The sequence below is a fragment of the Toxorhynchites rutilus genome, chromosome 1 (assembly GCF_029784135.1).
Source record: "Toxorhynchites rutilus septentrionalis strain SRP chromosome 1, ASM2978413v1, whole genome shotgun sequence".
NCBI classification, from domain to species: domain Eukaryota; kingdom Metazoa; phylum Arthropoda; class Insecta; order Diptera; family Culicidae; genus Toxorhynchites; species Toxorhynchites rutilus.
Window position 1 is genome coordinate 23031330 of NC_073744.1, and position 26178 is coordinate 23057507.

The following is a 26178-nucleotide window of genomic DNA, read 5'->3' on the forward strand; positions in this document are numbered from 1 at the left end:
TCGCACCTCTAGGCATCGTTCGTAGAACGTAAACCAAGCGCCAAACAAGCGTTCGTCATAGCATGCATACAGAACCATACATTGGTGGCTTGAAGCTACTAGGAATACAAATACTTCTCATCATTTTGCGCTATTCTCAAAAGAAACGCTTTTGTTAATATTACTGGCCTCAAAAAAAGTTGCATTACTTTCTCATGCTCGAGAGAAGCGCAGCTGTCACCCTTAGTGGAGGAATTTTTGCTACTGGTATGCGAAACCTAATCACATACAAAATTCCAGAACGACATTTATTTTCTTGGTGACTAAACAAGCGAAATAAACTCTTTTTGTTAATCAGCAACCTCGAAAACAGTAACAATGCTTCGTTCAATCCTAGTTGAAGGCAGTTTTGCGATTGGCACGCGAACCTAAATAACTTATAACATTCCAGTAAGACATTCAAGATGCTTGGTATTCCCCAAATTTTTTTTGGAGCATAACCTTAACGCCTTCTTCGCCATAACGTCAGTTTAATGCATTGATGCATTCTCAAAGGCACCAAAGAAGCCGTTTACATTTTCGACCGACGCGCCGAAATCGCCTATTTTGCTGTTGTTCGATGCGGTGTCACACTCGCGAAAGCTCGGTTCAGTGCGAGCGCTTTTCACTACACCAACATCGCGTGCATCATTAGATGACGCTTGCTTCAAAATTTCATTGCCCCTGGCAATGCGTTCGTTTTTTGCTTATCACACACTACGCGAAACGTCTAATTTATGACTCAAGAAGAAAAACACACGATACGAATAACAAACAGAAAAAGCAAACGACGATATCCAAGTTGGATTACCACTGGTGGGGTCCAATCTTAGATCGAAGCGCAGCGAAAGCAAAGTGAACTGGATTGCTCAACAGTCCGATGCCGAATGAAAGTTTGCTCCAGATCCACTGTTTATACTCAAGGCAAATATTCCCCTTCATTCTTCTACTTTTCCTTTGTTCACGGCGACTTCAAATCCTACGATTTCCCCTTCGTTGGTCGTCGATAAGTTGCTCGTTATAGACAGCTCTGTTCGGGAAAGCACACAAATGTATGGAAAAATGGAAACGCCTAAAGTTTTCATGAATTTTAACCATTCACAAACCAGGGGATTCTAATGTATAGCATATTAATCAAATCTTAGGGAAATTCGTTTAGTATGTAAATCGCTAAAATCCGTTCGCGGCAAAAATAGTTATTAACGTTAACTTTATTTCATGAAAACGTGACCTATTTTCTGATTTGGCACCCTTAACGAAAGACGTAGTTCTACGTCAAAAAAAAATCCAGCACAAGGATTACGTCTTTCGGGAACATATTGGGGTACAAATTGAAAATCGAAAATCGAGCACATCGTGAAAATTGTCCAATTTCAAACGCTTATTGCTCAGTCATTTCACAATGGATTGATGAAATTTTTGCGTTAATCGATTTCGGCACTCCATAACAATTTTTTATATTGAAGAAAATAATATATGTAATGAATCTAACTATCGAACAATTGAAAAATCTCAACCCCTATCCTAACGGAAATACCCACTTCTGATTGGACGAAATTGACGACACATGCAGCGGGTTCCTAACAGAGACCTCAAAACCAAGCTGCCTGGGGGAAATAGACATTGCAAATACATGAAAGTAGGGGGAACTTTTGATCCTACCCAAATGTGTTCCCTAACAGAGACATCAGAACATCAGAGACATCAGACCGATCATGCATTGTAAAAAAATTAGCACAAGTGTAAGTGTTAAATTGTATATGATAGCAGTTGTGTTCTAAATGACATAAAAATGAAACGATTTATTTCAATTTTCATAAATAAAAACCAAAGTGTGTTCCCGCTTGAGAACGGGTTGTTTGGTTGAGGCTGTCTGTTTTGTTGTGTGCATTTTCACCCAAGAAAAGTTTATACGGCGAGACAAATTGGAGAAGTGAAGAAATATTAGAAATTTGATTTGCCATATGCTCTACATATAGTATTATATAGTATTATATATAGTATAGTATTAGGTGTTGTTAGTCCAATTAAAATTCGCATAGGGTTGAATAAACACTCAGAAAGTATAAATTATAAAAGAAAATTACCTTTTCCATTTCAAATATGCTTTCTCTATATTAAAGTAACATGTTTATACTGATGAGAAAAATTGATAATTTTGTTCGGTATTGCTAATTATTTATATTACATTGGTGAGTTTTTTTTCTCATTATTTCATCCTGTAGGGTTTAAATAAACACGAAAGCGTACTCTTTGGATTTACGGTGTATGTTTGTCTATCTTACCTTGAACGATGAAGAAAAACCTTGGGCAGATAATTCTAGAGTGTGATATAGAAGACTGCGGACGGAATTTCATCCGGAAGATTATTGGCTGGACTAGGGAAGTCAGGATCGGAAACGGAACCAACAACAATCTACAATTGGCGACGAGCGAGGGAACCAGTGATTATGGTAAATATTAATAGGCATTTCGATTTGCAGTTGGACGAAGTGTTGAATTTTTCATTCGGTGATTTTCGAAGCGGAACAAATGGCGTTTTTTTGCACGAGCATCGGGAGGAAAAGAGTATGGTTTGGTGGCTGAGCGCTGTTTTTTTGTGTATGGGTGCTCCTTGAATAGCTTTTTATGCGTTTTCTCGCGGTGAGAGGTGTTAGAGGTGTGCAAATGAAAATGGAAAAGTGATTTCGGCGAAAGAGATTTAACTTTTGGCTATAGCAAAGAAAATGATATGTGACCAAACGTGACGTCGAATATTAGCTGGTGCCCGTAATTTTACCATGAATCGCGGCTAGGGAGCCCGAAGATTTTGGTTAGATCATACGAGGAGGTCGTACTCGTGGCTAGGGGGCCCGAAAGTGAAATATTTATGGCTAGGCCATACTTACGGCTAGGGGGCCGTACTCGTGGCTAGGGGGCCCGAGAGTGGAATTATAATGGCTTGGCCATACTTACGGCTAGGGGGCCGTACTCGTGGCTAGGGGGCCCGAGAATGGAATTATTATGGCTTGGCCATACTCACGGCTAGGGGGCCGTACTCGAGGCTAGGGGGCCCGAGAGCAGAATTATTATGGCTTGGTCATACTCATGTTTAGGGACCGTACTTTTGGCTAGGGGGCCCGGAATAGTTGTGACGAAGTTGGTTGAAGAGAAAATCTAACCACCATAAAGCTTCACTTATGTATTAAATAAATAAATAGAGAAACGTAATATGCATTTAACGGAGTACGTTTTTATTTGTATATATATTTTTAGATGGATGAAAGCCGACCTTTGTCCATGTTCCGCTGTGAACAGATTGAAAGTAGCAAATTGGCAAAGGAGTGGATGGAATGGAAGCTTGCTCTTGAGTATTATTTCGATTCGTATCAAATTACGGATCAAAAGCTCATGCGATCGAAGATGTTGCATTTAGGGGGACCTCAACTTCAGAAAGTATTTCGGAATCTGGAAGGTACTGAAGATTTTCCGATGGTGCTGCTCGAGAAGCCGTGGTACAATCACGCAGTAAACAAACTCGATTCATATTTCAAGCCACGTCGTCAGAACGTATTGGAGAGGCATAAGCTACGAAACATAAAACAAGGACAACAACTGTCAGATTGTGGTTTGGAAAAACACAGTCGAGAAGTACGATGTGTTTTGGAGGAGATTATGTTGACTGACGTCATCATTGAGGGATGCACATCACAAGAACTTCGTCGGAAAATTTTAGAAAAAGATCAGTCAGTAGCAGACATTGAGGCCTTAGGTGAATCCTTAGAAAGTGTGCGGATACAGGAGAAGGAAATGACCAGTAACTCAAGCTCTCATGGTGACGCTGGAACATTGGTAGTTCGAAAGGTACAAAGGTTCGTCAGTGGCAAGGCTGAACGAAAGCAAGATCGAGTGATTAACCGTTATTTTGGTAAAACATCTACGAACGGAAGTGGAAATGAATCGAGAACTCTCTGCTATGCATGTGGAAAATTTGGACACATCTCAAAGGCCGAAAATTGCCCGGCAAAAGGTCAAAAATGTCGTCGGTGTCAGATTGTAGGACATTTTGAGAAGGTTTGCCGTAAGCGGCACATGCAACATCAGCGTACAGACACTTCAAAGGTAAGAGCTATTGATGTTGAAGTCGAAGCTACATCTCATGAAAAGGAAGTCTCCGATGATTGCCCTGACAAGAAAGTGTACTACACCTTCCACACTGGAAATAGAACAAATGAAATTAAGTGTCGCATTGGAAGGGTACCTGTTGTTATGTTCGTCGATTCCGGTTCAGATGTGAACTTGGTTACTGCCGAATCATGGGAGATGTTGAAAGTGAGCAACGTAATAATACATAAATGTACGAAAGGAAGCAAGAAAATCCTTAAGGCATACGGTAGCAATGAACCGCTAGAAATTCTTGGGACTTTCGAGGCAACCGTGGAAGTAGATGAGCGCCATGTCGACGCGGAATTCTTCGTTACAGCGAAGGGACAACGAAATTTGCTTGGAGATGCTACATCTAAACAATTAGGTGTCCTGAAAATTGGGCTAGAGGTGAAGCAAGTGGTCAGTGGAATTAACGCACCATTTCAAAAAATTAAAGGCGTTCTGGTGCACATAGAAATGGACCCAAAAGTCAACCCAATTTATCAACCACTGCGTAGAATTCCAATTGCCCAGGAGAACGCAGTCAACAGGAAGCTTGATGATTTGCTGGCACGAGGAGAAGAAAGGCCCTGCCACTTGGGTATCCCCATTAGTAGTCGCAAATAAGGCTAACGGTGAAATTCGGCTATGCGTGGACTTACGTCGTGTTAATCAAGCAGTGATCAGAGAACGCCATCCTATGCCCATTGTTGAAGATGTTTTGGCTAAAATAGGCAGAGGAAATGTGTGGAGTACTCTGGATATAAAAGATGCTTTTTTTCTATTAGAGCTCGATGAGAAGTCCAAAAACATTATGACTTTCATCACGCACCGTGGACTCTATCAATTCAAGCGCCTTCCTTTTGGTTTGGTCTCTGCACCTGAGATCTTCCAACGTACCATGGACGGTATCCTAGCGGATTGTGAGGGCGCTTACTGGTATCTCGATGACGTAGGAGTAGAAGGAAAAACAATCGAGGAACACGATGCGCGATTGGATAAGGTATAATGCACAATTGATTTTCATTTGAATAAACATGAACCTTCTGTTATACATACATGGATTTTGTTTTTTTTTCCAAATTTATCCGATTTCAGGTACTGAAAAGACTGGCTCAACACGGTGTAGTTTTAAATCAAGAGAAATGTCATTTTCGAGTAACTGAATTTGATTTCCTAGGATATCATATAAGCTCCACAGGTATTCTACCCTCAAAAGGTAAAAGGGATGTTGTTATGAGTTTCCGTCGACCGAACAATGACAGCGAGGTTAGAAGCTTCTTGGGTCTAGCCAACTACATGGGAAAATTTGTTCCCAATTTAGCTACTATTGATGAACCTCTCAGAAAGTTGACACAAAAAGGAATAAAATTTGTCTGGGGGGAAGCTGAAGAAAAAGCATTCAACGATATCAAGACCCACATTGGAAACGCCAGATGTCTCGGATTTTATCGAGTCGAAGATGATACATCAGTCATGACTGACGCTAGTCCACATGCATTAGGGGCTGTCCTGATTCAAACAGATAAGATGAACGTGTCACGAGTTATAGCATTTGCTTCGAAATCTTTGACAGACACAGAACGACGGTATTGTCAGACCGAGAAGGAGGCGCTGGCTTTAGTATAGGGGGTCGAACGATTCCATGTTTATTTGATTGGCAGAACGTTCAATCTTTTGACTGATTGTAAAGCATTGACATTCTTATTTTCACCTGTTTCTCGTCCATTTGCTCGAATTGAGCGATGGGTACTTCGTTTGCAAAGTTTCCAATATAACATCATACACATCTCCGGAGCAATGAATATAGCTGATGTGTTTTCCAGACTATCAACGATTCAACCGAGAGCGTTTGATGATGAAGAAGAACTCATGGTTCGTGAAGTAGCTAATTCAGCAGTTTCAGCGATTGCATTAAAATGGGACGAGATCGAAAGTGCGAGCAAAAATGACCCTCAAATTCAACGAATCATTGAGGCGTTGGATGCTGGGATGACTGTAGATCTACCTTTGGCATTCTGAATGATATTTACAGAGTTGTGTAGGTTAGGTGATATCCTTTTAAGAGGGGACCGAATAGTGATTCCTCAGCAACTTCAACAGCGAGTTCTTCATCTGGCTCATGAGGGTCATCCCGGCATCAGGGTTATGAAAGGTCATCTCCGCGCTAGTGTATGGTGGCCTAAAATGGACCAACACGTAGAAAGCTTTGTGAAAGAATGCAGGGGCTGTACTTTAGTGACAACTCCAAACCCACCTGAACCAATGATAATAAAGCAGCTTCCTACACGGGCTTGGGAACAAATTGCTGTCGATTTTCTTGGACCGCTCCCGGAAGGGGAAAACTTGCTCGTTTGTGTCGATTACTTCAGCCGATATCTCGAAGTGATTGAGATGAACGACATATCTACAACGTCAACTATTGACGAGTTAATGATTATTTTCTCTAGATATGGCATTCCTGAAAGTCTTAGAGCGGATAATGGACCACAATTCAGTTCTGACGAGTTTCGCAACTTTTGTGATGAGTATGGTATACGTTTAGTCCATTCAATTCCGTATTGGCCACAAATGAATGGTGAAGTGGAGCGGCAAAATCGGTCCATTCTCAAGCGATTACGCATAGCACAAGAACTTGGGAAGGATTGGCGTCGAGAGTTGCGACAGTATTTACTCATGTATCACGCAGCTAATCACACAACGACAGGAAAATCGCCATCTGAACTGATGTTTGGTCGCCGAATGCGTACAAAATTACCAACTATTCTTGCTACCTCTCCAGAATATGACGAAGTGAGAGATCGTGATGTTGTTGAAAAAGAGAAGGGAAGGGTATATGCAGATGAGAAGCGAAGAGCCCGAAAGAGTGATATAGAGGTAGGGGATCAGGTATTGGCAAAACGTGTGAGGAAAGAAAATAAGTTGAATGCTGATTTTTTTTTTTTTTTTTTATCTTCGCTTGTTTTACGTCGGCATATTTCCGCCACTTTAGTGCCAATCACCGACATCAGGGAGGCGACTCCACCTGTTCCTACCTATCAGAATCAACAACTCATGAGCCGGGCCAACTTCTTTTACTTCCCTTCCGAAGGAAGACGTAACCAGAGATTTTTCGCCTCAGAAAATCCCAACGACGCCAGCTGGGATTGAACCCAGGCCGATCGGATTGTGAGGCTGTTACGCTAACCACACAACCACTGGCGCCGTCTAATGCTGATTTTAGTACAGAAGAATTTGATGTAGTCAGAAAAAGTGGCACGGATGTTGTAAACCGTTCAAAGGAGACTGGGAAGGAATTTAGAAGAAGTGCAGCACATTTGAAGAAGCTGCCGCATACTAATGTATCGAACAGTTCTTCCGAGACTCTACCAGTGAATAATGACGATTCCATAAATGATGAAAGCATAATAGGTATTCCTGCGGATTCTAATGAGCTAGCTAGTACGTCGAAAAGAAACAGATCTGAGCCTATCCATTTCAAGGATTATCTTACCTACTGAACTTGTTATTTAAAGAAAGAGAGGGATGTAGGGTTTAAATAAACACGAAAGCGTACTCTTTGGATTTACGGTGTATGTTTGTCTATCTTACCTTGAACGATGAAGAAAAACCTTGGGCAGATAATTCTAGAGTGTGATATAGAAGACTGCGGACGGAATTTCATCCGGAAGATTATTGGCTGGACTAGGGAAGTCAGGATCGGAAACGGAACCAACAACAATCTACACATCCATACATAACACAGGAGGCATCTCGTCTAGGATCACAGAGGGCTGTTTTCTCAATCTCGTTCCACTTTGGTATCTTTTATCTGATTCTCACCATCCAACGACTGTTTATCATCTTCCTGTCATCATCACTCGGTAAACACTGGTGGAGTGGACAAACAATATTCAACAACCGAACAAAACGGCTCTTTTCAGGGTCACCAAATCATTATCAAAAAGTTTAACGATGTAATTCTTCACACATATCCGAAATCAATAGATGGCCTAACGGAATCCTACATCAACTATGCGGTCGTGTCACGGACACAACCCTCCTGTGGCTTTTTTTTGCCTAAGACATGAACAGTGAATATAGTGAAAAAGTTAACAAATTGACGATTGAAATGGGCATGTTATTTCGATTTTACTAGCCACCCGTGTTCCCCCACAACGCAACGAGCAATCTTTTTGCCTACAATTTGGCGTTAGCTCACAATGTGACTAGATGCGTATTATGAATTATTCCCGATTGGCCGATAATATGCATTTATCAGTTGACAGAATCAATGGAGGGATGATCTAGGAATGATCTTGAAGATGATGTTGGATGGTTTCACTCTATTCTCCCCAAAGATTTGACAAGGGCCCAAAGGTTGAACGTTCATAGAGATATTATTAGATTGAAGTTCATGTTGTTGTCCAATCAATTCGTGCTCAATTCACGTTTTATTTTCACTAACATTTTCACTAACACGCAATGATCTTCAATTTCGACGTTACGAATATCATGAACAAAATGAAGATGCAAATGAAAAATGAACTTAATGGGAAGCTGATGTTTGCTGATCATTCCACTGGTGTTCATTGATGTTGTTGTTCCATATTTATCGATTCTCGCTTGAGCAGTAGGTTATCAATACAAGGCAGGCTGAAATTCGCCGTATTTGAATGTTGTGAACGCGAATATTTTCGGCACTGACCCCCACCTCCCGTCATAAAAGGAATCAACCATATTTATTCAATTCATTCATACAAATTTGGTTCATTCTGCACCTCTAAAATCGTGTACCCGGGGGCGGTCCGCGCCCTCCACACCCCCCGGTCGGCACCACTGCCTAGAGTACTATTGTTTCCTAAATTTCTGACCTCCATAACCAAGTCTTTACTTACTTACCAGATTCCGACAACTGTTTCCAAGAGTTGTCAGAAACAGAAAATTTGTTAAAGATTCGGATGAATGGGAAGAACTGCCTTTTTGGAGAAAAATATCACTGTCCTTCAATGCCATGTTGTTGGTTTACGGTTCACTCTAGTTGAATGCAATTTCGGGATTTCCCACAGCCTGCAACACCGAATTTTTGTTTTGGAGCCTTTAATTTTTTTAGATGATCATTTCCTGCATCCAGTGGTGTAAGTAACTCAATTTAAAAAAAAATTGGCGCTTGGTTCGTTTTTGCAGAACCTCGACCAATTGTATTGTGACTTATTTTCATCATTTAGGGGGCAAAAAAAGTCCAAAGAACAAGCGAATACGTAGTCCTCGGGAGCAGCAGCTTTATTTAATTTTTGTGTTTGTGTTTTCCGACATGATTCCACATGTGGACATGGCAGACTACCACATTATACTCATATCCATCTGAAACTCCAAAAATAAATCTGTTTTTAATTGACAAAAATTTAACTGAAGATAACGTTTTTACATAGATGTGGTACGCTACAATTAACTTTCATATAGAGTTCATGTACGGTAAGCAGATAAAGGCGATTCTTCGATATTTTGGCTTAATTTATGTGCAGCACATAATGATGCCTGAATGATGCTAATTAATGTCCACTAATTTCAATGACAATGTAGATTATTTTTATATGCGATGCGGTTTTTATTTTCAACAATATTTTACTGAGTAAAGATTCTCAGTGTGCCTGCCCGTGTTTTGGCAACCATTCGTTATTAAAAATGGCAGAAAAATAAATGGAAACAATAAACGCTATAATAGAAATTGGGTCTATAAAAATATTGCTCGATAACTCTATTTCACTATTATAGATACCGAGCAAAGTCGATTGCATCGACCGAGTGAATGTTATCGGTGGAACTGTCAGAATTTTTCGAGTTGTTTGGTTTGCCTGTTGCATATCTTCAGAGAATTATTTTGTTTTAGTTTGCGTCCCTAATATTTTCCTTTGGGGAACGTTTCAGAAACACTTAAATATGTGCAATTTGCAACACATGAAGTTCGAGTTCGTTAAGATTAAAGTGACCAGACGTCCAGCGTTTCGCGGGACAGTCCCGCATTTTAGCTAAGGTGTGTATATACTAAAGGTGTGACTGTGTCGTCAATAAGTGCGCGAGGGGAAACGGTATAAATATACAGAGAACTGTGGAAAGGGATTTGACTGCAAATAGAGATGTCTGAATTTTTCGTTTATTCGATTGTCGATAGATCGTGTAGTCATTCTCAAATATTCGATTCATTCGAATATTTGTATTTCAGTATTTGATTAATCGAGCGAATATTTATTTTTTGTAATCAAAAAGAGCAGACATTTATAATAAAAATATGATATCATAATTTTAAAAGTTACATTAAATATAATTTTGAAATAAACATGGTGCAGAATAATGGTTTTTGAATGAAATGGTATTTCAGTATATTGAAAATTTTACCATTTCAAGATTTTTTGAGGACGATTGAAAAAAGAGTTTCAATCGATCTAAGGGAGCTTCATTTTTAGTCCTCAATTACATCCCATAGTGCATTTATCGAATCCTAATAAACAAATGCACGTCCTCTGAATACGTCAGGATTTCGTCCTAAAAATTCCACCAAGCGGATAAATTGCTGTTTTTCATCTTTTTTTCTTAAAAAGCAAGACAAGATTCAAAATGGTATCAAAAAAGCTAAATAAATTCGAAATTAAACTTACTCCATTCCGCGTGATTAGCTTTCACCATCTAAAACACAAGTAACAAATATACTTGTTTTTCCCCGTGACGTGACAGTATCATGATATTCATAATAACACCGAGTTCATCAAAGTTTTCACGACGGATGAACTCTTCCGGATTCTAAACACACGGTGGCAGCCGAAATAACGTTGTATACAATTCACTTCGTTTACACCGTGAAGTGACGTTCGTGATCGGGCCCAGTATATATATTGACTCATTTTAACTGTTTTTGACAAATTAATATCTCATTAGAAGTAAATAAATTGATTAAAAAATGCATTACACTTGGTTCGTTATGGCTGAACGCGATTTTGAAAAATTCAGAATTCAGTATTCGATTAATCGAGCGAATATTTATTTCTTGTAATCAAAAAGAGCAGACATTTATAATAAAAAAATATGATATCATAATTTTAAAAGTTACATTAAATATAATTTTGAAAGAAACATGGTGCAGAATAATGGTTTTTGAATGAAATGGTATTTCAGTATATTGAAAATTTTACCATTGCAAGATTTTTTGAGGACGATTGAAAAAAGAGTACACCATTATTATTGCACCAACATTTTTTTTCTGTTCAAAACTACCAGTTCTTCGAATGTTGTTGAAATAGTTGGTTTGTTTGAATATTTCTGCTTAGTCCAAAAGAAAAATATTCATAGAATCATTGAGCACTAGTATGGTATATTTTCCATGGCACTCTGAATTTCAGGTCGGACTCGATCATATACAGACTCGATTAAATAGTTTGGAAAAAAATATTTTTTTATATCTCAAATATGACTTATTTCAAGAAGAAATGTAAAAACAGAGATGGTGGTTTTTTCTAGGAAGCATAGACCAGCAAAACCAAAGCTTCAACTTTTGGGTAAACCGATCACTCATGCTATGTCATTCAAGTATCTTGGGGTCTGGTTCGACTCCAAATGTACTTGGGGGGCCCATATTAGGTATCTGAGTAAAAAAAGACGGGTGGGTAATGTCGGGGACATAACCGGAGTGACGTAGGACTATACAAAGGGGACAGCTTTTGTTAAATATATATTTTAAATATATTGTTTTATTTTCTTCACCTACGTGAATACCTACCTATCTACCTGAAAAATGGATTAGTTTACTGTTTACTCTTTATGAATATGTTGATGGTTCTGAAAAGAACCTTTGGTGTTGTGTTTTTGTTATCACTCGATATTCCCATCTTGTTCGGCTAAACCTTCCTGTTTAGCGATTTGTTGTCACTCGCCACAGCTTTCACAGTTGGAAAATTTCTTCCCATCCAGCTTGTGACATATTTTACAGTGAATTACATTCAATGGCACGTCGCATTACCACCACTCAGTGCCGGATTGGAGGTAATTTTAACCTGTAATTGAACATTTGCGATGACAGTGGTACAGTGTCGACTTTCAATGTGGGGTCATAATTTGGATCTCTATGTTTACAAAAATGTCCAACTAAATAAGTCGCATTACATGTCCGTCCAATTAGCTAAATGTCGAACTAATTGTAGATTACTGTACTTTAAATCTGGAAACAATTTAAGAATTGGTGAAAATTGAATAATCAGGAAAGTCCCCAACTATCAATAAGCTCAGAACAACTGCCAAATTCACATACTCATCAGATCCTGGCAAACAAATTATGAAAACATCAATTTGTGTTTTATTATTATTTTGGATAATGTTTTAGAAAGCATTGAACTTTATTTCCTAAACTCTTTTTTGGAAGGTTTAATGGCCCTGAAAAGCGCCTTGTTTTATGGAATGGTTCCAATTTAGAAAACTTAGTACTCGTGGTTTTGAAAAAAACCATTTCGAACGCCCTCGATGCCGCCTTGTTCTGGATTTGCCGCCAAAGCAGTTTGTATAAAGAACAAACTTTTTTCTTCTGCTACCTGATGCCGTTTTGCGATTGCGTTTGCCACTCGCCACTCGCTGCAACTGCCTGTTGTTGTCTTGATGTCCACCGAACCGAATGTGTTCTGTTCCGAATGCAGGTTTTCTTATCGTCGCGAGCAGCTTTGCCAGCTAACTCGATCACTTCGGCGGCCGAAGCTATATAACGCCGGCTAGGTGGACTGGTACACTGGTACTAACGCGCTCGGCCTAGCTACTCTTGCGGGGAACTCCAGATCAACACGAGCGGGAACTCCAGATCAAGGTTCGAGCGGGATTTTGCCTTTCCCTTCACTTTTCCTCCTTTGCCATATCCAACCATGGCTGCTTGTGTTGGTTTGTTGATGTGAGGTGATGCGAAACGATGTGGTGTACGGTTCGGATGAGAATGATCGTTACGGCAGCGGAGCGGGGATTTTTAAGCTGACTGGCTGGCTCGAGAATTACGCATGTGTGAGACTGCGACCGATGTTTCGTTCATTTTTTTCTTTTTCCTTTCCAATCGTGCTTCATTCTATTTCGCTGCTGCTCTGGTTGCCCGTTTTGGTCGGTACGATTTGAGGAGCACAAAATGGACCAATCAAAAATGGGCACATAGTGTATTTGGACAATGCTTGATATTTCACAATTATTCAATTATTTATCTCAAGAAAAATGAAATGTTATTCGTTATGATAGATGCGTAGATATATTTCCTATCAATTGGTGCAAAAACCTTTGCGATCTATTGAGAAATGCTCGAGTTATAAGCGTTCCAAATCTTGCATTTTTTCCTACTTGTTCAGTGCCTAGATTTCCATTTCACCCCCTATATCTTCCGGTTAGACGTAGTCCTACGTCAAAATGTCAACAAAGAATAAACTTTCTCCGTACAATTACCGGCACCTGGTGGGGAGCCCATCCCGAAGATCTTATAATGTTGTATCGAACAACTATTCTCTCAGTGATGGAGTATGGCAGTTTCTGTTTTCAATCAGCTGCCAAAACACACCTCATTAAACTCGAGCGAATTCAGTATCTTTGTCTCCGTATCGCGTTGGGATGTATGCCCTCAACGCATACCATGAGTCTCGAGGTTTTGGCAGGCCTACTCCCACTAAAAGATCGCTTCAATTTATTATCTCTTCGGTTCCTCATCCGGTGTAAGGTTATGAACCCATTGGTGATCGGAAATTTTGAGCAGCTGATCGAGCTAAATTTTCATTCTGGATTCATGAGCTCATATCATGAATTCGTCTCCATGCAGGTTAATCCTTCTTCGTATATTCCCAACCGTGTTTGTTTTCCTGACTACATCAATTCCTCTGTGCATTTTGATCTGTCCATGAAGCAGGATATCCATGGAACATCAGATTATCTTCGATCGAGGATCGTTCCAACGATCTTCGATGCAAAGTATGGGGATATCAATTGTGATAATATGTACTTTACTGATGGGTCCTCTATGAATGAGTCCACAGGATTTGGAGTGTTCAACGAATTTTTTAGCACCTCACACAGTCTTCAGAATCCTTGCTCAGTGTATATTGCTGAATTGGCAGCGATACACTGGGCGCTGGACAGCGTCGCCTCACGACCTGTTGAACACTATTACATTGTAACGGAAAGTCTTAGCTCTGTCGAAGCTATCCGTTCAGTGAGGCCGGAAAAGCACTCGCCGTACTTCCTTGAGAGAATACGAGAAATTTTGAGTGCTTTATCTAGACGCTGTTATGTCATTACCTTTGTCTGGGTCCCTTCACATTGCTCAATTCTGGGTAATGAGAGGGCTGACTCATTAGCAAAGGTAGGTGCAATTGAAGGCGATATTTATCAGCGTCAAATCGCCTTCAATGAATTTTATTCTTTAGTCCGCAAAAATACCATAGTTAACTGGCAACGCAAATGGAACGAAGATGAATTGGGCCGGTGGCTCCACTCGATTATCCCTAAGGTTAGCCTCAAACCATGGTTCAAAAGTCTGGACTTGAGTCGGGACTTTATTCGCACCTTCTCCCGACCCATGTCCAATCACTGTTCGTTAGATGCGCTACTCTTTCGTATTAATCTTGCCGACAATAATCTTTGTGTTTGTGGCCAAGGTTACCACGACATCGAGCACGTTGTTTGGTCGTGCGAGCTGTATCTTGTCGCCAGATCGAATTTAGTAGTCACCCTTCGGGCCCGAGGAAGGCAGCCCATGATGCCGGTGAGAGACGTGTTGGCTCGGTTAGACCTTGATTACATGTCCCAAATATATGTATTCCTTAAAGCTATCGATCTTCGTGTGTGATTGTCCTTATACCCTTAGTTTTTCCTTTTCCTTTGTGAGAGATCGGATCCCTTCTTAAGAATAAGATGAAATGTAAATACATATTAGATATAAGATAGGTTTAAGAATTGAGTGTGATGAGTGTGATTGAGAGTGTGAGTGTGATCATTTTCAACATATCCTCATATCCCCTCCTTTTCCTGAAGAAAATATGTCACCCTTCTAAACTCGAGTTGACCGCGAGTAATCGGTTTCCTATATTATTAACATTAGAATTAAGGAAAAATGTATATATACTAGTAACAATACAGTAAGGAGTTCGGCTCCTTTAAACCTATGTAACTGAGCCTGTAAAAATAAACGATTTAAATAAAAAAAAAAGAAGAAATGTAACCTTTCAACGTTAAGGTGACGTTAAGTGTCTGTTAAATGTATAGTGGGGTAAAAATCGTGATTTTGCTTGAATTTTCCCCAGGAATTGTGTATATCGATATTGCAGCCAAATTAAGAAAGATAGAAGTTGGATGTCAAAAAACAATGTGGAGCGGTTAAAGAGCTTCAATTTAATTGATAAAAACAATCTGGTTTAATAATCTTTATAATAACATATTAAAAATATTAAAAATTATTAACTTTCAAGTTATGCATTTCCAAAGTGTTATCAAAATCCACTAATTTAGTTGTTCCACTACTATATACTATACTAAATTCTCTCATCTTTCAAATGAAAGCACCATAATAGTCTTCCGTAGCGTACCTTTTAATGTAGAGCCAGCTGATACAAAACCCAAGATGGCTGAAAGGTCTTTCTCATAAGTCGTGGTACCGTATTGTATCTATCGTGGTGTGTGTAAACAATCAGCAATTTTTTTTTTGCTTTTTGTGTGTGGAATTCTTTTGGTGGCAATAAGAGCATTCAGAAGTTGAAAGGTAAGTCTTTTACGGTTAAAGCTAGGTTTATAATATACTCTATTTTATTTTATGTTTCAGTTCAAGAGAGCAAATCGACTCTCGGTATCGGTTGGTGATGGACATATTTTTCCCGCGTTTTGCACTCAAATCCCTTTCTACAGTCCTCTGTATATTTATATTGTTTCCCCTCGCGTACTTATTGACGACGGTCACACCTTTAGTATATATATATATATACACACCTTGTCCCCAATATGTTCCAGAAAGACGTAATCCTACTTCAAAAGCATGTAAACAAACGGTATTCGCCTTGATCTTGAAGACTCCCTGATCTTTTTTTCTTCCAGTTTCATCCTAATGGAAACGCACCCTTATATATAAACAGGGAATTTCTACACTGAGAGAAATAATTAGTAAATATAACGAATTTTTTGGTAAATACTACCAATCTATAGTCATTTTCGACCGTACTAATAAACACATATGTCAAGCAGAACCATGATTCGGAAGTCCAATATCGGCTACATTTTCTCGCCGAAAATGCACGTATCAGAATTATATCCTTATTATACCTCCGTATTGCCTTATGGGAACAATGAAAATGGTTAATACGCGGTTTTCTCACCAATTTTCAGATATGACAATATCCAAGCTTACTAATGTTATCGAGTAAAATATACTAATCTCTGGTAGGGATGCGGGTTTGTTGACAATATGTACAAAAAATTTGTACATTCTACTAATTTTGCATTACCAAATGTATTTAGTAGTTTTCGACCGAGGATTTTTCTAAGGGTATCAGGAATAGAACGCCTGAGAATAAAATACAAAAATATCATGTCGCCCTATTCGGAAGAGTTTAAATACGGAACATTTTCCCAATAAACTTACAGGTTGTTGCTAACAAACGCCATCTCACTCCTCCAGCGGGATCTTATTTGTACAAAACAATTTGAAGCACAAAACTGTCCTATTTCTTACACTTTTTATATTTCAACAAGTTATTTTTGATTCTTTTGAGCTATGTTTAATCGACAGCTCTAGCAAAAATAAGTGAATAAACTAGGGATGCCAAACGATTTTTTCAACTATCTTCGGACGGCGAAATAAAAGGTCTTCACACAAAAAATTCAAAATATTTAACGTCTTTATCAATGTTTATTCGGATTTATATTATGTTATAATGCTGTATTGGAAATGAAAACCTAAACACAGAAAATGCAAGATAAAAAAATGAAAGATTTCGAATGCTTATAACACGAACATGTGTTAATAGATCGGCAAGATGTTTGCATCAATTGATAGGAAATATTTCTACGAATCTATCACAATTTTTAAAATGTTATTTTTCATGAGATAAACAATTGAATAACTGTAAAATTCCAAGCGTTATCCAAACGGCCTAACTGTTACTTTTTGATTGGCACGATGTGCGGTTTCTCCGACATAGACTTCAAAACCACGGAGGAATCGACATTGCAAATACCTGCAAGCCGGAGGTGTTTTCGTTCACACCGAAATGTGTTACCCGAACACGTACTTCAAAACCAAGGTTCCTGGAGAAATCCGCTTCGCTTATATATGCGAGCGGCGAGTACTTTTGACGTGGGACTACGTCTAACCGGAGTATATGGGGGGTAAAATGAAAACCTAAACACGGAACATGCAGGATAAAATGAAAGATTCCGAATGCTTATAACTCGAACATTTCTTACTGGATCGGAAAGATGTTGGCATCAATTGATAGGGAATATTTCTACGCTTCTATCGTACTTAATAAAATGTTATTTTTCATTAGATGAACAATTGAATAACTGTAAAATGTTAAACGTTATCTAAACGCCCTAACTGCCTCATTTTGATTGGCCCGATCTACGGTTTCCCTAACACAGCCATCAAAACCAAGCAGCCTTGGGAAAATCGGCATCGCAAATACATGAAAGTATGTTTCCTAACACAGACTTCAAAACCAAGCAGCGTTGGAGAGATCGGCATTGCAAATACATGAAAGTCGGGGGTATTTTTGTTCCGACTGAAATGTATTTCCCTAACACAGACTTCAAAAACATGGAGCTTAGGGAAATTGGCATTGCAAATACATGTTAGTCGAGGGTGTTTTTGTTCCGACTGAAATGTGTTTCGCTAACACAGACTTCAAATCCAAGAAGCGTGGGGAAATTGGCATTCCAAATACATGTAAGTCGGGGACCTTTTTGGTTCGACTGAAATGTGTTTCCCTAACACAGACTTCCAGTCCATGGAGCGTGGGGAAATCGGCATTGCAAATACATTAATGTCGGGGGTATTTTTTTCCAACTGAAATGTGTTTCCCCAACACCGACTTTAGAACCAAGGTGTCTGAGGAAATTGGAATTGCAAATTCATGCAAGTCGGGGGCATTTTTGTACCGACTGAAATGTGTTTGCTTAACACAGACTTCAAAACTAAGATGTCTGGGGAAATCGGCTCAGCAAATAAATGCAAACTGCGGGTACTTTTGTACTCGCTTGCCTTTGTGCAAACTAGAATATGTTTCCTTTAATACGGTCTTCCGGGGGTACTTCTACACTTGCATGGTTTTTTTGCACTTCTAAAAGTGTTTTCCTAACACGGATTACAAAAGTGGGTACGAACACCACGCTTTGGCCCGGCTATTCAAGATTTGAATTGCCGGGCCATTGAAGGATATGCCTTCATATCCTCTGCTCACTGAATTCCTACGCATACCATTTGATGATTGGGCAAGATGTTGATAACCTATTGCTGCGATGACGCCTGTTGATTGAACAATATGCGTTCGACGTACATGTCAAAATCGAAACTGAGTGCCTGAAGTTCATCAAATCAAGCAAATTCGCGGTTCGAGAAATACGTACACTTGAGAGATGCAAACTTCAGAAGGAAATGTAAAATAAAATAATCGTTTGATAATTCTTCCATTCACATGTTTTGTTCTAAGCGTCATACCAAACGTAAAAGGACTGTCATTAAATTTACTTGTAACGAATGCATGAATTGATCTTATATGGAATAATACAATCTTTTTACTCACATGGCAATTATATTGTATTCAATTGAATTCGGGAATTGTTCTATTCAATCAAAAATTTAATCAATACAAACAAATGATTGCTGCTAAGATAGTCCCACGTCAACCTTGCGGTTATATCATAGATATAACCCACCCATTTTTTGTACTGGCTTGTCTTTGTGCTGACCGGAATGTTTCCCTAACACGTACTTCTAAACTGAGGAGCCTGAGAAAATCTCCATTCCTGATACTAGAGGTGAATGAATTTTCAAGCCTCTATTGTATTGTAACATAGAAGTTGAAGTTGTTGATTCATGCAAGCCGGGGAACTTCTGTACCCGCATGTTTTTTGCACTCCGGAATGTGTATCTAACACGCACTATAAAAGCGGGTACGATCATAACGCTTTGGCTCGGTCATTCAAGACTGCATTGGAAGATTGCCCTCATATCTTCTGCTCACTGTTTTTTTTTGCATTTTATGAGTATTTTGGAACTGTCAGTATTTTCAATATTCCTTCGTTTCTTCCATACAAAATTCATACTCAATGCACTTTATGATGATCCCATTTGTTGTTTACCAACCCAATCGAAATATACTTCGTCTACTATTCCACCTTGATATGCATCACATTGTTTGCATACTAGTGGTTCAACTAGTGAACTGTGATTGATGAAGGCATGTCTTTGGTTTCACGTGTAGTGTCAAGGCTCCTATCTGAACTATTCGCTTTCTTTTTTGCTATTTTCAAAGTTTGGGTATTTTTTGAAAAAATATTCTTCTTTTGGACTAACTCACTCACTTTATTTTTCGGCAGCATTCAACGACAAATGGATTCTTCAGCATCCAGTTATTTCTTCCTGTGATCGCTGCCCTGGACCGGCTCTATCTTTACGGTGTGATCTCAGGTGTCTTCTCAGGGTTATAGATTTTTTAAACCCTCTGAGACAATGTGGACACGAATAGGGACGTACACCTGCAAAGAAGTTACCCTGTTGAATTATTCGTTGTCATAAAACATTTCTTACAAACGTGTATGAATTCGAAGATGCTGCTTGAGTGTGCCAGAATCCTTGAACGCTTTCGGACAATGAGAACAAGAGAAGGAACGTTCACCTGGAAAGGAAATACTCTGCTGAATGCGTCATTGCAGTAAAATACATTTACCAACCCGTATGAGATCGAATGTGCTTTGGGAGTGCCGTAGCATGCTTAAACATTTTCGGACAATGTGGACAAGGATAGGCACGTTCATCTGAAAAGGAAAGACCCTGCCGAATGGTTCATTAAACTAAAACATTCTTTACCAACCCGAATGAGTAAGAATGTGCTGTTTGAGCGCTGCATTTTGCTTGAACGTCTTCGTACAATGTGGACAAAAATAAGGACGTTCATCTGCAAATTATAGATCCTGCTGAACGGTTCAATAGAGCATTAAATTTAAACAATTTTTTACCAACCTGTATGAGTACGAATGTGCAGTTTGAGCGCTGTATTTTGCTTAAATGCTTTCGTGCAATATGGGCAAGCATATGGACGTTCACCTGAAAAGGAATGATTCTATTGAATGGTTTATTGAATAGTATTTTTTCACCCAACCTGTATGAGTTCGAACGTGTACTAGGATCGCCGAAGGACTTCTAAACGCTTTCGAACAGTGTTGACAAGAATAGGGACGTTCGCCTGTAAATCATTTACAGTGCAGAATGGTTTATTATTGTAAAAATCTTTCACTAACCAGTATGAGTTAAAATATGTTGTTTGAGCGTTGTGTTGCGCTTAAACACCTTAGAACAGAGTCGACAAGAATATGAACGATTATCTGCAAAGGAATAGTCCTGCTGAATAGTTCATCAAAGTAAAACATTTTTTACCAACCGCTATGAGTTCGAATATGAGATTGGAACGATGAAGAATCCTCAAACGTTCTTGGACAATGTGAACAAGAATAAGGACGTTCACCTGCAAAGAAATAATCCTGTTGAATGGTTTATTGAATAGAACTATTCGAACCAACCCGTATGAATTCGAACGTGCAGCTTGAGTCCTAATTTTGAGCGAAATGTTTTTTGACACTTGTCACACTTAAGCGGTTTGTTTCCTGAAATAGGCTATCAGTCAATGTTTACAGAAAATAGCCCCATATTCTCACCCGTGCTTTTTGGGTCTTTCAACAATCTTTCGTTACATGTCGGATTGTCGTTTTCTCCTTTCATTTCGCTGATGAAGAATACTTCTCCTTTTTCTCCCTTGATTCGTTCAATTGATCCAAAGTCCGCTACTGGGTCTGCCTCAAAAATGTTATCATTATCCGATAGTTCGTAATCTTCAATCATTAACTCTGGCTCCATTTTGATGTCAGTCGGCTCGGCGCTGGGTAAACGAGATGAAGTCGAACATCAGTGTCGTTTGTGGTATTCATATTTGATCGATTGAAATGCAATTGTCTGTTAAGGATCATCAAGCATGCAAGGAAGTTCTTTGAAAAACCGAAATTCAAGGTGTGAATACGGTGCTTCGGAAAAAGAAACGAATTATTTGAACACAATTTGTATTGATTAAAACGGATTAATTCAATATTTCCACCATGAAATTGAGATGTTGGTAAATTCACTATAGTTCCTGGCATCGGTGGACGTGAATGCGAAAACCGTGGTGAATATAGACTTCAAAATATTTCCCCGTTAATGTTCACGTTCAAACTAATCTATTTTTATCAATATGAATTATGCTTAAATATGTTTTTCGACTAGAAAATTTTTCTTTCTGTCGTTTCAAGACGTTTTCCTTGCGTTTTATATATGGACTGATGAATTATTAACAAAAAAATGTTTGTTCGCGTTTACGTTCACGAGAGGTCTAAACCAGCCCAAGGCGCTTATATCAATGTATAACAGGTGAAGCAACATCATCACTTCAATAAGAAGAGGATTACGGTTTGTGGAGCGGGGGTTGTTTGTTTTGTTATTGCTAGGATACGCCATTTTTGCATTTCCACATGCGAGAGTGGTGGAAGTGAGAATGAAATTCTACAAAATCATCCCTTCTTTTTCACATAAATTCGCGAAAGCCGAACATAGTAGGCATCGTTCGAATAAGCGTCGTAGCAGTTTGTATAGAGCAGCCGGCAGCGTTCTGATGCTGTTTGTAAACAATGCCGACAGCAATTCCAATATGGCTGAAAGTGCATTTCATATGATTGTTTCACCTGGTATATTTAGAGGCGCCTTGAACCAGCCCTTGACACCTGTTCACGTTCACGTTCACGGGAGGTCTGAACCAGGCTTGTTCGCATTGATCTTCTGTTCAAGACGGGTCTATGGTACTAGGTGAGGCCGTTTCGTCACTAAGTTGGTTAGGGGAGCGGTATATGAAAACAGTACGGAAGAAAGCAGAAGGGGATTTTTTTCCTTGAAGTGTGAAAGAGACAGACTGATCACGAGCGAGCTTGAGCACAAGCGTATTGTGTTTTGTTTACAAACAAAACACAGTAGACTTCCAAGATGGCTGAAGAGTGGTTTTAGCAAGTTGGCCCACCTTAGGATATACTTCTACGCGCCTTGCTTCTGTTTTATTCCAGTTTCATCCTAATGGAAACGCACCCTAATATACATCAACAGGAAATTTCTATTTGGAGTAGAATACCTAAAGTCATGTTGCTCTATTCGGAAAAGTTAATCTCGACTTGCAATGATGTATTTTTACAAACATTTTCCCGAAAAACTTACAGGTTGTTACTAACGAACGTCATCTCACTCCTCCAGCGGAATTTTACTTATGCTAATCAATTCAAAGCAAAAGAACTTTTAAATTGTGAACACTTTCTCTGTTTATCACGAGTAAACAGAAGGAACTATTTTGTGTTTGATTTGTTACTCTTGTCTTCACAGTGAGTGAAATGTCTCTTAAATCTGGCATTCCTGAGATGAACAGCTGGGTGTAGAGACGTCGGTTAATCGTTCGATTATTTCAAATAATCGAATATCTGAAATTATAATCGAGTAATTTTGTATCGAATAATTTGAAATCAAAATATGAATACATCGAATAATTGTCACTGTAATCGCGATTAATGAAAGAAGGAATCTTTCTCAATGTTAATGCATTTTTAGGTTATGAATTAGGCTATATATTTGTTTTATCCAACATTTTTATATCCAACCATCTAACATCGACAACCCGATAGACCATGCGACCAGAATGACAACGTGATACGTGATTATTACAAGAATTAAATATTCGCTCGATTAATCGAATATTGAAAGACAATTCTCGCGTAACTTTTGAAAAGGTCCTATGTAACAAATGTAAACAAATCGAGTTAATGGATGCACGCTATTAGTTTTCAATCGTTGAACGTATTACAAAAACAATCGTTCACGTATCTATCTTCTTCATCTTTTTATCGCCGATACAAAAAATATCCAATGTACAGATTCGGATTTTATGCGCCCGGCTGTTACTTCGGACGCCTCTTTTCTCCGACGCCCGAAACGTCCGAAGTAAGAAAGCAGTCAAAACAATACGAAGTCGTACTTCGGTCGTTTTGAGTTTTTGTTTCTTACAGGTGTTGTTACCGATTTTAGTGCAATTCGACGAGTGATAACAATAATAATCTGCCTTTAGAATGAAATGCTGTTATTTGGATTGTTGTTTAGTAGTTAGTTTCAAATTCTTATCGTGCAACGTAATATGTCCAATGTGCAAATGCGGGCAGTCAAAAGGTCCAATGTAACATTTTTCGCTGCTAGTCTTCAACTTTAATCTCAAATCACGGAACAACAGTTACGATTGGTTTTTCAGAGTTATTGTTGACTGCTAGTGGTGAAAGTAGCGATAAAGATCGAAAGCTTTTAAGACAATTCGCGGGATAATGTTTGGGTCTTCAACTTCGTTTTTCTCGAGTTGACGAAAATGTTACATTGGACCTTTTCAAAAGTTTCGCGAGAATTCTACGAATGATAACAATAAAGATCTGCTTTTAGCACGAAGTGCAAGTGTTTGGATCGTTGTTCAGTAGTTATTTTCAAATTTTCATCGTGCAACGTAATTTGTCCAATGTACAAAGCCGTCAGTCCAAAGTCCAATGTAACATTTTCCGCTAGGAGGCTTCAATTTCAAACTAAAATCACATCACAACAGTTTCGATTGGTTTTCTAGAGTTATTTTTGGCTGAAAGTGGTAAAAGTAGTGATAAAGATCGATTCCTTTTGAAACAATTCGAGGAACAATTTTCCGGTCTTTAAATTCGTTTTTCTCGAGTTGATGTGAATGTTACATAGGACCTTTTCAAAAGTTACGCGAGAATTATTCTTATGAATCGAATATTGAAAAATTCCCCAACGATTAATCGATAATCGAATAAATGAAAAATTTAGACATCACTAGCTGGGTGGAAATGATGCCAGATGGGCTCTTACCATGGATGTCATTTTACCATATACAGGGATTCGCTTCTAATTGTACATTCAACCTAGATTATGTATTTTGCACACTTTTCTAATTATGATTTTTTTGTTTTCCAATGATTTTCCTGTTTGAACCTTTTGCGGTTGTATTGAAATAATTTCGCTTGAAAGAGCATGTTTCACTGCAAGTTTATGATAGCTTAGTAAAATCTGTTTATTTCTTGTAAAATTTAGATATATATATTCACTGAACAAGGTTCAGGTTCAGGTTTTGAATTAAAGAGACTTTAAACTCTGAGAGTTTATTCGTCTCTTCACTGAACAACTTGTTTTAATGTGCTTTTATATAAACAATATATTTTATAATTCACCTTCGTGTATACGACACGAGAATCACCTACAAGTCGTTCCACAAATTTTCGTACTAATTTCCGTACTCCTCCCATATAGTAATTTATAATCAAATTTGGTTTGCTAACGTAAACGGTGCCGTCTCGTATTTTTATTTTTACTATAGTAGTTTTGTCCGATGTATCGTAGCTTTTGTTGCTCCTTGTTGGGTGTGAACCACTGCGTCCATTATTTTGAACACTATTTTGAACTATTGTGGTATGCCCCATTTTTTTCTACTATATTTCGAGCTTATCTACTGCCTATTGATGAAGAAGTTGGCTGAAAGATATAGCGAGATAGGTGCCAATCGGGAACAATCTGTTTGATGAAATTTATAGTCTTGAACGACGACACAGACCAAACTTCCTTGGGCTCCAGAATAGCCTTATCAAGGTGTTGAAGGCCGCGTCTTGTTAAAGCCCCGTAATTGCAAAGCAAATGTTTCGAGGTTTCGCTTTCGACATTGCAAAAGCGACAAATATCAGCTTGCACTAGACCCATGTTTTTGAGATGGTATTTAATCGGACAGTGTCCTGTTATAAGACCAGTGAATGTGCTGAAGTTTTTCTTATTAGGACTCAGCAATTGTTGAGTAATTTTAATACTCGGCATGATAAATTTTTTTGACTGGTTAAGTTGTATAGCCATCCAGTTGGCCGTCACTTCCTGGTTTTCCCATTCCTCTAGCTCACTCTTCAACATACATTCAGAAATTCCACAAAATGGTTCTGAACCAGTAAAGGGTGAGCTGGAGCCGCGTCTTGCGAGTTCATCTGATTGTTCATTTCCCTCTATACCGCAATGGCCAGGAATCCAGTACAGTTGTACCGAACTTATCTGACATAGTTGCCGTAAAAGACAAATGCATTCCCAGACAATTTTTGAATAGCACTTGAAAGCATTGAGGACTTTAAGTGCCGCTTGACTGTCTGAGAAGATGCAAATGTTAGCATGTCTATAATTTCTTTTAAGGCAGACATTTATACAATCTATTATTGCAGCTATTTCTGCCTGGAAAACTGTCGGCCAGTTCCTCATAGCTATAGAAATTTTTGTTCTGGGACCATACACTCCAGCACCTGTTTTGTTACACATTTTCGACCCATCGTTATAGAACAGGATTGAACCATTAACAACTTTGGGACCACCTTCATCCCATACTGAACGAGAGAATTGGATCACTCTGTATGGAATGTCATAATTAGTCCTAGGTTCCATCCAATCACTGTTCATCTCTAAGGCTGGTCCAGAGGGTAAGAGATTCAGGATGCTCAAGTGACCAGTTTTGTCTCCGTCTGATATTTTCTTACATCTTTTTAGCTTCGATACTACGCTGATATCAGACTCCGCATTCAATTAAAGATGGATGTCCATTCCGCGATTTAAGAGGTGGCTTTTTCGGATATTTTTCCGAAAGAAATACGCGATACGTAAATTAAAATAACAAATTTATTTAATTTATAAATTTAATAATTTATTGCGGA

At 38.8% G+C, this 26178-nt stretch overlaps 2 protein-coding genes across 4 annotated transcripts; one reads left to right on the forward strand and one right to left on the reverse strand.

Annotated features, from left to right (window-relative positions):
* Positions 1-2249: 2249 nt before the first annotated feature.
* LOC129763570 (uncharacterized) lies at positions 2250-5344 on the forward strand. 2 transcript variants are annotated; one of them, XR_008740968.1, is made up of 3 exons: positions 2250-2471; positions 3274-5146; positions 5242-5344. XR_008740968.1 is itself a non-coding variant. In XM_055762765.1 (2 exons), exons 1-2 carry the CDS (start codon positions 2469-2471, stop codon positions 4768-4770), a joined length of 1500 nt encoding a protein of 499 aa, XP_055618740.1. In that variant the 5' UTR covers positions 2250-2468; the 3' UTR covers positions 4771-5180. The 2 variants fall into 2 exon arrangements, 1 of the variants encoding a protein (XP_055618740.1); XM_055762765.1 differs by lacking the exon at positions 5242-5344 and having other exon boundaries at positions 3274-5180.
* Positions 5345-19058: 13714 nt separating this feature from the next.
* On the reverse strand, positions 19059-22775 carry LOC129763576 (zinc finger protein 501-like). Of its 2 annotated transcripts, none has more exons than XM_055762784.1 (11): positions 21480-21713; positions 21046-21266; positions 20911-20994; positions 20772-20855; positions 20632-20715; positions 20493-20576; positions 20354-20437; positions 20205-20288; positions 20065-20148; positions 19926-20009; positions 19059-19869 (listed from the first exon to the last, which is right to left on the reverse strand). In XM_055762784.1, exons 2-11 carry the CDS (start codon positions 21242-21244, stop codon positions 19733-19735), a joined length of 1008 nt encoding a protein of 335 aa, XP_055618759.1. In that variant the 5' UTR covers positions 21245-21266; positions 21480-21713; the 3' UTR covers positions 19059-19732. The 2 variants fall into 2 exon arrangements, with proteins under 2 accessions (XP_055618759.1, XP_055618758.1); XM_055762783.1 differs by lacking the exon at positions 21480-21713 and adding an exon at positions 22622-22775 and having other exon boundaries at positions 19061-19869.
* Positions 22776-26178: the final 3403 nt, after the last annotated feature.

Coding starts and splice junctions, on each gene's coding strand:
- LOC129763576 (XM_055762783.1), bottom strand. CDS start 22,644: ATGACGTTCGTTAGTAACAACCT. Junction 20,289..20,353: donor GCACATTCGTACTCATACAG/GTTGGTAAAAAA, acceptor TATAATTTGCAG/ATGAACGTCCTTATTTTTGT. Junction 19,870..19,925: donor GCATCTTCGAATTCATACAC/GTTTGTAAGAAA, acceptor ACTTCTTTGCAG/GTGTACGTCCCTATTCGTGT.